General features: G+C 28.8%; 1 protein-coding gene across 1 annotated transcript; it reads right to left on the bottom strand.

The window, feature by feature from the left end:
- Positions 1 to 2,527: 2,527 nt before the first annotated feature.
- On the bottom strand, positions 2,528 to 6,212 carry LOC101510318 (BTB/POZ domain-containing protein POB1-like). Its single transcript, XM_004510656.4, has 6 exons — positions 5,737 to 6,212; positions 5,008 to 5,124; positions 4,449 to 4,579; positions 4,294 to 4,357; positions 3,917 to 4,196; positions 2,528 to 3,496 (listed from the first exon to the last, which is right to left on the bottom strand). Exons 1-6 carry the CDS (start codon positions 5,984 to 5,986, stop codon positions 2,683 to 2,685), a joined length of 1,656 nt encoding a protein of 551 aa, XP_004510713.1. The 5' UTR covers positions 5,987 to 6,212; the 3' UTR covers positions 2,528 to 2,682.
- Between the last annotated feature and the right edge of the window lie 6,749 nt (positions 6,213 to 12,961).

Here is a 12,961-nt window from a genome sequence, read left to right as displayed (position 1 = left end):
TATCCAAAGCTAGAAAAAGGCCAACCCATTCCTAAGCCCCATAATATTGATGCTTACAAAGCCCGAAATTGAAGTCCAAAATGGTGGATTAATAACAACATTATTGGACTCACTTATTTACTATATTTATAAAATTTTCCTTTGTTATTTATTTTCCGTTTTTAAGTTTTTTTATCTTTTATTTAAGGTGTTCTAAATTTTAATTCCAAAAATGATAAAACAATATTAATTTAGAAATCTTAATATATCGTTGTTTAAATTAAAAAGTATCAATTTTGAATATAATTGAATAAACCAATTATGTATTTTTACTATCCTTCCTAGGTATATTAAAATTTATGATTTACTATTTTTTTAATTTGATATGTATCCTGAGAATCAATGCTCTCTTATTCTTCCTTCATGTATTAAATATAATTTTTTGAGTCATAGAAGTCATTTGAGAATGATTTTTTTTTTTACAACTATGTTTTAGTTGATATGTCTCGAACTATATAATAATATTAAACTTATTATTATAAAATAAAAGTATAAGTCAATTAAAAAAAAAACTTAAACTACATTTTCTTTTCAAAGATACAGCAATCAACTTAGTCATTGAATTTTAAAACATGCAAAAATAATTAGTCAATCAATTATTGTTATTATATTTTGAACGTAAAAATAGTAACACAATAAAAAAACATTATTCAAAATGAAGCTATTAAAATTGTATTTTGAACATTATTTTTTCATTAAAAATTAAAATATATATAATTATTGTTTCAATAAAATAATATTATAAAAAATATCAATATCTTAGTAATTCAATTATTGTTAAAAAAAATCATCATTTTGAATAACAAAGGAATTTATTTCAATCTTAATAGACTAGAAAAATAAATATCTTATACATAAAAATTGATGTCAATCTTAAACAATATTTTTCATGCAAAAATATGATCAACTTAGTCAATTAATTTTTGTTATATATAAAAAAATAAAAATAAAAACGTGTAAGTTAATTATTTTTATTTTATATATAAAAGTTTATTTGAATCTTAATCAACAATTTTTTCCACCAAAAGCTTGGTCAGCTTAATAATTATTTTAACTAAAAAAAACATATTTTGAACATGAAAATAGTAACACGATAAAAAAAAATACATTATATGAAATAAACATATTAAATCATATTTTGAGCATTATTTAGTTATTCAAATTAATTTTAAAAATATATAATTTTTTCAACAAAATAATATTATAAAAGTATCAATAATTAGTCATTTAATTATTAAGAAAAATCATCAATTTGAACATAAAAATAATAAATTAAGCAATGAAAATGCAGTAAAATCTGAGAAAAGTAATATATAATTTGTTTCAATTTATATAAATATTAAATTAAGCAATTAAAAATGCAGCAAAATTGGAAAAAAGAATAACAAAAAAGTGGAGTGGGTTGATTTATAATTTGAAAAAAGTTATATTGCAATTTTTTAAAATTAAGGATCATTTTTAAAAAATTCCAATAAGTGTGACTGCATTTGTGCACAACTATCCATTTTCATGTAATCCTTGTTTTCTAGAAAAAATAAGTGACGTGACTTTATAAATTTATTATACCCTGCCTCTTTTTATCGTGAATTGGATTCCACATCCTTCACCACACAAATCCTAATTTGGAACCTTTTAATAGAATTAGAATACGATTCACTAGGTGTTTTAAGTTGACATCTTTTAAGTCTGAATTTAAATACGAAACCTCACAATGAGTTAATTATAATAATATTTTTATTTTATTTAAAAAAAATACAATTCACTTCACTGACTTGATGCAACACAAGTAACAAATATTTGAAACTTTTAATTATTTTATTGAAAGTTTTAATATTTATATATGAAAAAAATATTATTGTTAAGAAATAACTTCCAAAATAATTTTTTGTTCTGAATAATGTCGAAAATAAATTTGATTACCTCCAAAAAAAATTGTTTCCGCATTCACATTAAAAGATAACTTAGCTTACTAAAAAGATATTCATAATAAATTATTTCTCTATCCAGATGTGTAGACAGTACTTCATCATAAATTAAATAGCTAATTAATTCATATATATAAAGTCATGCTCTATTAGATACTAAACTTTGGATTATTAGGAATCTTAAATTACATAGTTAATTAATTAATTCATATATATAAACTCATGCTCTATTAGATACTAAACTTTGGATTACTAGGAATCCGACTCTAGATTATTAAGACTTCAAAAGAGCATTTTTTATCTTAATTTTTTTAGACTTTCAAAAGTTTTTAAATGATGATTGTTTAGTTTAATTTTTAAGAGAGAAGAGAGACAAAATCTCTCATTTTGCTATGCCTCCATTTTGGGGATTTGAAAGAGTGGTAAAGAAGATACCAAAATAACTTATACACCATTTCAAACCTCTCTCCTCCCCCAAACCAAACTTAAATAAAATATGTCCCCTCTCTGTTTCCTTTTCCCTCCCCTCTGTCGAACAGAACACACTCTTACAGAACATAATGTTTAACTAACAGAACAATATTGCAAAAGGTTAACTAACAGAACAATATTACATGAAGGTTAATTAACAGAACAATATCACAGAAGATGAGAATTCGACTGCTAAACAGGTCAGAGCTAGCAACTTGAATAAGAAGTTTACAAATTGTAATCCACGTCAATTTCTGATGGTGAGCTCGGCCCTAAGGTGTAGAACACCATTAATGAAGTAAAGACAATCTTCAGCCATGAACGAAGTCCATGGAATTGCAAACAAGTTTCTGTAGCCAACTGCCTTGCCACCTGTGAACGTGTAATTGCCTTTGTATTTGCTAACAAACTCCTCTGTTGGTCTTGACCTCGCGGCAAATTCATAGTCCACAGTGAAGCTCACTGAGCCCTTTTCCTGCATTCCCAAAAACAGACCAAAGCAATGGAAAGAGCTTTGTTGATCCATGTTACAATGTGCTGATAGAAAAAACCCTTGTCCACCCAAGTGGAATGCCTGAGAATAAACCCGGCCAGATGGGAACAAAGTGTTACACTCCTCCCGCTTTAGATCCAAGTACACCACACACTGCTGGCGGGGAAGTTCAAATTCAACCACCTTGACCGGACGATATTTGTATGCCCTCTCCAAGAAACGGCGGTTTGAGGAAGCAGGCTCTTCTGCTGCCAGTGACCGTTGGCGATGTGGAACCTCTGCCTTGAAAAATAGGGCCTCAAGTACAAGTTTTGATGAAACCTCATGATCAAAGTCACTACAGGTTAAGACCTTCTTAAGCTTTCGGCAGGTCATATGAGGGAAGCGAATTAATCGTGCGAGCCGTGAACCTAGGACTTCTCGCCTTTCTTCCAGATTGCTGTACTGTTGTCTAGCCCACTTCAAAACAAAGTCATAGACAGCATCTTCTGATGCAACCTGGAGATCATCGCTAGATAATATTGCCTCTACTCCAGCTAGGGGCAAGTTCATAACCTCTTCCTGGAACCTGGTCATATACGATATTTATTATTATTAGCACTCAAAAAGAATGATAATGAAATGAAACCAATGAAGAACTGCAACAAAAGAAACAGGTGTTTTTCAACAGAATGCAGAATTAGAATCAATGATGCTAAGAGAAAAACATATTGTCAGAGAAACTTTTCATCATGGAATACAACAAGATTAACAATTATCCACCAAAGCATTATCTACAAAAGTTCCAACTATTGACACAAACAAAAAGTTGAATACATATTATAGTCACCAAATCCATCTGGTACCTAACAAGGGCAATAGAAAGAACTTCATAAAAGAGAAAAGCAAGTATTAAATAGCAATTGACAGAAGGGAGAAATCAGATAAGAGTTTGGCAGTGAATCTAATATAATGCAACTGATATATTAAATAAAAAGCAAACACTTGCTTGGTTAGATCTTTGTATCGGCTAGCAAGAAACTGCTTTGCTGCATCAGTCAATGGTTGGACAGCATCTGCCATTAAGACACTAGAAGGAAGCTCCAGATAAAGCAATGCAGATTCAGGTGTCATGGTTATGTTTCGCAGCAACCGGCTACAATATCTCATGCATGAAGCAACTTCAAATTTATCAGCAGCCATCAAGACATCCAGCAAACCAGGAGCTGTCTTAATGCTCAATGTATTACTATACATAAAATTAAGTAGCTCCATGAGAGCAGCTTCTTCTGTTACATGCAAATGAAGTACCGCATTCAGGTGACTATTTGAGAGGAAACTAAAATGATAATACAGATTATCAAAAGTTTACATATATGTTTATACCAGAGGCATTAATTCTGAGGGTGACATGTCTCAGCTCTGATTCCCTCATCCCATTCGAGAAAAGCTGCAAAAGGTAAATCAACACTGCTAAGAAAACATTTTTGGCAGAACTATACAATTTACAGTATAAAGATGAAGAAGAGATATTTGTTTACCTTATAGAAGAAAGGGCTTTTTGCAGCCAAGATAGGAGAACTGATATGTAGGGTTTTAACTCTGGCAACTGCAGCTTCAGAGTAATCCATGCCTAGATTTGAATCATCATTGCTATTTACAGCTTCATCACCTAAGTTAACCATATCAAAATCAGAAGTGTTCATATAGCAAAACTGATAGCTTCATACTCAAGGAAAAAAATAAAAATTTCCAACTTACAAGCAAAGGGATAATATTATGCTTTCTATAACTAACCAATTTCCCTAATAAATTATACCCTTATCTCATAGATAGGAAGATATTATGCTTTGTATAATGAACCAATTTCCCTAATAAATTATACTCTTATCTCATAGATAGGTAGATAGATAGATAGTGATGATGTTCAAGATCATATGTGACATTTCATTGAGAAGATGTAGCATTCTCAATCGCTCAAGAAAACAAGATCTTACTATGCATCAATTGAAGATACAAATAAAGAGGGGTATGGTAGGAAGAGAACAAGATTTTCTTAAACATATCAAGCAATATAGTATATTTAAGCTATTTCAATACCTGAAGGGGACTCTTCCACCATCGCAACAACCTCTTCATCTTGATTTTCAGGAGCCACACAATCATCCATGTCAGGTTGGTTACCGTTCAAAATTTGCTCGTCCGGAAGATCTACAACTGCAAGCACGAGACCATATAATGTTAGCTATACATCATGAGAAAATATGCACTCCTACACAAACATTACCCAACACACACAAAAATAGCATATTATAGACAAAAATCCATCCATTTACAGAACCTGTAGCTTTGACCCCCTATCACAATCACTTTCATATTTCTATTTATGCAATAGATTTATAAAAAAAAACACAAAAATCACAGCACTCTCTAGAGTCACATTTCCATTTTGCAGCATTCCATTAAGGGAAAACCTATACAAATTTGTATTTTCCCTTCCAAACCACATTTATTATTATCACATAATCCTTTGCATTCCTAAAAAAAAACCTAGAAACAAACCATATTCCATTTTGTTACCAAAAAAACCATCATCCATTTTCATTAATGAAGAAGTTAGAAGCCCAAACAATTAAAACCATGCAAATTTGTGTTTTCCTTTCCAAGCCACAATTTTTATTTTCATACAATGTTTTTCTTTCCTAAAATTCGTTAAAAATGCAGAATGAAACATTTGCGTTTACATAACCGACGAAACTAGAAACCCTAAAAAGCAAAACCACAAAAAAAATTCAATTTCACCACCGAAAAAATCAATTTCGAAAATACCGTTTTCCTTCTTGATATCCTCGCGTCTCCTCTTACGATGACGAGCCCAATCAGCGATGGTGGTGCATGTTTCAGAATCAGGTTGAGGATCAACTGTATCAGCCATGATCTCGATCCGTAAAACCCTATCAGAGAAATTGCTATCATTGAAAGCAAATCCAAAATCAGCGTCGGACTTTGAACCACCGTGGGCCCATTCGGACTCCATCACGGTTACCGGGTCAAACAGATCGGAATTCAAATCTTTCATGTACAATTGTAACAACACAAAGTATCTCCTTTGAACGGAGAAGAGGGAACGGAAAACCCTAAGATTAAGGTTGGAAATTGAGATAGAGAGGGTTTATAGGTTAAGAAACCGTTGTAACAAAAAAAAAATGATTTCAAAGGTTTCAGAATGAAAATGGTTTTAATAACTCTCCTAAATATATATCTGGTTCATCGCCAAAAACAAATTTCTGTTTATTTTTCTTATCCAAAAAAAATATCTGTTTATTTCTTTTATTGCAATTTGTTATTTTATGAACTTCATTTTCTGTTATTTAATTTGTTATTTTTTCGGTAGAATATTTAATTTGTTATTAACCGATTAAAAAAAATTAAAATATTCATATTGGACTGGTTGGTCAGCTGCGTGGAGGCCGCGCGTCCTTTCTAAGACCATGTGGTCGGTAATAATTACTTTTTTTAAGATAGCAGCATTTCATATTTTAATGCAAAGTGACAACATTCAAAAGTTGCAAACTAGTAAGAGATAAAACCGCACTTACAAGAATATGAATGAATAACCTCATTTAATTGTGTTTAACCCTGTGTTTAACTACTTGACATCATTCTTAGTCATAAAAAGTCATATATTTGATACGAAATGAGTTTGATTTCTATATTAGATTGTGATATTATTATTTTTTTGGTATTTTGTTTTTATAATTTTTTTAATATATTTTACTTATAGTTATTTATCTTATTTTTATTTTTTATAACAATTAAATAATTGGTAATTTTAATAAATAAAAAATAATAAAAATAATTTTAAAAAATAAAATTATATTAATAAAATCAAGCAAAATATATAGAAAAAAATCATCAAAGTTAATAAAATTGAATAGATGTGTCAAAATAAATAATGTGTTATATTATTTTGACAATTCCCTCCTATTTTGCTATAAATTTTTGTTTTTTTTATTATTTTTTATTTATTAAATTAAAATTATTCATTTATTATAATAAAATAAAATAAATGGTTATAGATGGTCACATTTTCGAGATGCGGTCTTCTATGAGAGAAAAAAAATTATCCTTCATGAAGTCGCAAGGTGGGGATGGTAACTCATGAATGTAAAAAAATATGACATTTTGATATATAAATTTTAATGTATGTATAATAGAGAGTTTTAAATAAAAAGATGATATAATATCAAAATATCCTATTTTTTTACTCTAAAGTTTTTCATAAAAAATAGTTTTTTATTAGACTTTATTTATATTTCTATTGAACTTTGAATTTTTTGTGTTTTATTCTTTTAGAATCGAATGGTTAAAACAAAAATAAAACAAACTCGAAATAAGAGTTTCTATAGAAAGAAATAAACATTCTCCTACAATTCTGAAGAAATTTTTCAAACACAATAACTCAAAATTACTAAAATGGAAGACATCAACAACCAACTTTAAATCCAACTCGAAATCAACAAGTTCAAGGCAACTCATGAACCCAATTCAAGGGTGATACACATACCATAAATGAGATTTCTCACATTCTTGTATCCCAACAACTTCATTTGCTTAGACACTCGTTTGTTTGTGTCCTAAAAACCTCTTTTGATTGTGAACCATTCCATTTTAGCAAGAATAGACAGACCAAATTTTTCTATAATACACATACCAATTCATATTCGGTTTCTTTGCACTGAAAAAGATGCACGATGTTACACTTGACTGGACCCACTACTAGATTTTGCCAATCAACAACTCTACTGTATAGGAGCAGGTCTAACTTGCATTTGCATCGAACATCTGTTGTTCCAATGTTCTATTAAAAACACCAATTTATAAATCAATAAAATTATTCCATAATTTATTGTCGCTTCCATATGCTTCAAACAATAGTAATAAACTCTGATTCAAGGGACATAAAAACACACCTTAAAAGATCAAAAATCTGATCTTAAACAAAAGTATCGTGCAAGAAAACAATTTATTGCACAATATGGAAAAAACTACGCTGTTGCCAAATATTGGTGTTGTGTGAACACTCAAAGAAACCATGGAAATTCTTTTCATATCCATCATTGCAAAGAAGACAACCTTTAAGATAATTAATACCTCATTCGTATAATATAACACGAGTAGGAATACACCTCTTGCAAATATGTCAAATCAAGTTCTTAACACTCAAGGGAGCACACATACGCCAAATTAAATACCGGTGTCCAACCACACGAAATTCAGAAATATCAATTAAGTATTGTATACAAAGCTTGTACACACTTTTGACATAATAGACTTCATTCATGTTAGTTTTTCAAACTCTTTTATATGTGGAGACAACGAGAAAGAAATGTGTGCTCATAATTATTTAAGTAGTTTCACAATACAAATATTAGAGATAAAGGGCACATTTCAACTTTTACTAGAAGGGCTTATAAGATTTGATACGTTTAGATGAGAAAAATGTGTATCGACATTTTGTGGTTGGATAAGATAAGAGACATCATGTAATCAACCCTCATTCCATAGAGACATGTTTATACCTGAACCAATACACCACATGTGACCTGTTCGGGCAACAAACTTTGCACTCCAAATGTTTTTCCAAACATAACTAGGATTTTGACTAAGGTTTGATCATAAACAATCATTTCGAGTGAAATGTCTAGCTTTGAAGTGATGAGAAATAAGATTATTTGGATTTGACATCAACTGCCAAACTTGTTTTTCTAGCATAACATAATTAAAGCAATTAAGTTCTTGAAATCCATACCTCCATCATTTTTATGCATTGAAAGTTTTTCCAATGAGAGTCAATTGATGCCTCTTGATTCAGTCTCATTATGTCTTTTCCAAAAGGAACTCACCATCTTCTCAATTTCATCTATGATAAAAGTTGAAAGAAGGAAAATGCTCATAACAAATGAATGAATCGTTTGCAAAACATATTTATTAAGAATCTCATGACCATCCTTCGAAAGATATTTACTACTCTAAGAATTGATTTTTCTCCATATGGTTTCCTTGATAAAATTGAAAAGTATGTTTTTTACCTCTTCTAATCAAATAGGGAAGTCTTAAGAATTTTCATGTCTCAAGAATTGATTGAACCCCAAGAATATATGCAATTGAGTTTTTGGCGCCAATAGAACCGTTCATGCTACAGAAAAATTGATTTTTGAAAATTAATAGTTGTTCATAAGTGGTCAGAGTATTTTTCATAACAGTGACTTCATTTTCATTTGTCCTAAGAAACGGGAAGCAATCGTCTACATATAATAAATGTGAAATGATACGAACATTACGACATATTTTTATTCCATGAATGTCTCCATGCAATTCAACATGTCAAATAAGAGATGAAAGATTCTTTCCACAAATGATAAACAAAAAAAGAGAAAATGAGTCGCTTTGATGTAACTCTCTCCCATTAATAATAGGTTCCACCATTATTGTTGACAATAGCAGAATAATCACCTCGTTCAACACAAAGAATTATCCAATTAATCTATTGTGCCAAAAAAATCCATTTTTTCAATAATTATATCATTTTTTTTTTACTGATATCCAACTTGAGAGCTATATATCTTAGCTTTCTCGAGTTTTTTTTTTATTATAAAGTAAACAAGTTCTATAATAGACTGACCAAGAACAAAAGATGATTGATAATCATAAATTAATTTGTCAAGAACATTCTTCATATAGTTCACAAAGGCATTTGCAACTAACTTATAAATAACATTAACATAGGAAATATGTCACAAAACTCCATATAAGTTTTATGCTCACTTTTTGGAATAAGAGCAATATTTATGTGATTTAACGTGGTAGGCAAAATACCTATTGCATGTCGAGAATAACATTCTTAAAAAATCTTCTAACTACCAAAATTTTAGAAACAATGATAACAATCTAGATTAAAGCTACCTGGACCAAGACACATATTTGGTTTCTTATAAAACATAGCTTCATGCTAAACGGAGCGGTAACCATATTATTATCTTTAGAGGTAATTATGGGAGAGATGATATCGAGAACATGCTTTATGGAGCTATTATTTTTCTAAAAAATATTAGTAAAGTATTTTTATGCCACATCACATAAATGTTCATCTCTAAACCAATGTATTTTGTCACGTTGACTCCAAAAAGTATCATCTTGTACGACCAAGTGTATCATAAATTTCTCAAATAGCGTAGCAATAATTACGATTTGAAGTAATAACATGACCCTTCACATGATTCGATTTCCTTCTAATATTTATCAATTTCATGGTTAGGGTGTTGAAAATGAGGTGTTTTTCAGTGAGTCAAATTAGAAGCACACAAGTCAAGTTTAGCCATAAGTTTGTGACATTGATGTTGATCCAACTGTTTGCAGAAAAATCATCAAATTTAGGACCAACCAATCAAACATTTTCAAATTTAAAGCTAACTTGCTTCTTGGAAAATTTGCTACCAAGTAACATTAAGAAATAAGTTAGCTCCAGAGTAACATTAAGAAATAAGTGAATTGATTCCTCAGATTCCATAACTCTATTTAATTTTTCTCCAATAGTTTTGTCTATACTAAGACATTTAAACCATGTAAAAGAATACTCCTCTTTCAAGTGGATATCCACCAAACTCATATTCAAGTCTACTTCACGAAAATCATTAATAAGTCAAGGGGTTTACGGTTCTACATTTCCCTTTGAATAAAATAAAATATCATTAAAGTTAGACTTAATTGCAGTTTTGGTCTCCCTATTTTAGCTGAATCGCGAAAGTAGTCCCTCTATTTTGTTTTCTCCCCAGCTTTGCATGGAGTGTAAAGCTAAATCCACTTCTTGCTTTGTCACTAGGGAGGTATGGTGTATACTATAGCATCATCCAAACATGACATATTATTCACAATAAAAGTAGTATTATATTGATGAATCAAATGGCAAAACAAACCCTTAAAATAGTTTTAAATTTCTAATTAATTGAACAATGTCATCATTTGAAATCTGGATAATATAGGAAGGATTAGGCCATGGATCTTATTTCTTCTTTGCCACACCACTGCTTGGACATGAAATAAGGTGTTATTCTTATCATCAAGCTTAACCCAATTTTTCCTTCACTTTTGATACAAAAGGAGCACTTCTTAAAAGAGAGTTTGATTAAGTTCATTTTGAAATTCTTGCTCCAAATTCACACAATATATAGTATCAACGTTATCTAATTCTATATGATTTAATATCATTGATGTCAAAAATATATAATTTTATATTATTACAATTCAAAAATTTGTATGTGACCAAGGCTTGTGATTTACCGATTTCAGATAAATTTAATATACATAAATGACGTAACTTAATATAATTCATTACATTTATTTAGTTTAAAAGGATAAAAAAAATTTAGGATCCTAAAATTTAATGCGATTAAGATAGAGACAAAATATATGAACATATTTGTCATAAAGAATTATTAACTAGAAAATTTTGGATCTAATCCAGCTAAAAAAAATTGGATCTAAATTATTTAATAAAAATTTGCAATATATTACAAAATATTATAATATTTATCATGTTAATAAAATTTATACAATACCACAAAATCGAAGTAAACTAAATACTTTGCATCTAAATCAACTAGATAATTGGCATCTAAATCAACTTAATTGAGTGTAAAATATTTTCACAATCATAACTCTTATAAAATATGTTTTTCACTAGTGTTATGAATATATGAGAGAATTTTACAAAAATATATTTTAAATACAATTATAAGAATAGATATAATTTAAAACAATTGGTATGTACCTCCGTTAGTGCAATTAGAGAAAAACAAATATAATTTTTTTGTTGTAATTATTCACTAAAGTATAAGGTATTCCATATCTTATATTGTGGCACCATCTCATATAACCTTAAATTTATATTATAAGAAAATCAAAATAAAATATTGTTATATTGATTTAACACTGAATATTTTGGATCAGATTTCTCAAAATAATCTTCAAATTAATAAGCTCTGTTTAAAATTGAAACTAATATACAATGTAAGGATGATATGATTTTAGATTGTATGAAAAATTGCTCAAAAGAGTTATATTATTTTAAAAGTGAGCTTATAAATAATAAATAACAATAAGACAAATAAAATTTATACAATAATTACAATTTCAAGTATATAATATTTAGTTTCATAATCAGCAAAAGGACAATAATTTCACAATCATAATACTTAAATAGAAAGAAAAAAAATGAATGTTACTAATATGAGATAAAATTTCTCAAAGCATTTTTTTAGCTCAGTATATATTATTTAAAATAGGGTACTATTCAAATCTTATTGGATTTAATTTATGAGAACACTTTGAATATATCCATAAATATAAAGTAAAAAACCATAAATACAAAATTATAACATAATTCTATTTCTATAAGAGAGATAGATCAAAAGTCCAATACATTAGTGCATTATATATAATAGGTGACCATAATTTATACGAATAATATTTTCTAATAATTGATTGTATCTCATAACAAACATATTATATAATACGTGCACGACCAAAATGCCACGGGTAAATTTTCATTTAAGGCAGACAAATCAATGGAGGATTTATCAAAATAAAATGAAAAACAAACAAACTGAAGATAATAGTGCAAGAATAATTTTTATTAGGTATTAATGAATAGATTTGGGATGAGATAAACAAGTTTTAATTAATTGGGTAAAATAAATAAATAAAGCACCATATTATTATCTAAAAGAACTAAAAAAAAAGTATCAAACAAGAATAATCTACCCTTTTATATAAAAAAAAAAAAAAAAGTTTCACTCGCAGTTTTAAAAGGTAGTTCAGTCCGACTAGATTGAGAACCAATGAAATAATTGACCCGAGTGAGAATCGATTGGATAATTGATCGAACAATGTGACATAAAATAAAAATGATCATATATTATTTATGTAAACTAATTTTATAATGACAACAAATCTAAATTGTTGATTGACAAAATTAAATATTCTTCTTATTAAT

This window comes from Cicer arietinum, chromosome 7 (genome assembly GCF_000331145.2).
Source record: "Cicer arietinum cultivar CDC Frontier isolate Library 1 chromosome 7, Cicar.CDCFrontier_v2.0, whole genome shotgun sequence".
In the NCBI taxonomy this organism is placed as follows: domain Eukaryota; kingdom Viridiplantae; phylum Streptophyta; class Magnoliopsida; order Fabales; family Fabaceae; genus Cicer; species Cicer arietinum.
Note: the sequence above shows the minus strand (reverse complement) of the source record. Positions and strands in the feature narration are given on the sequence as shown.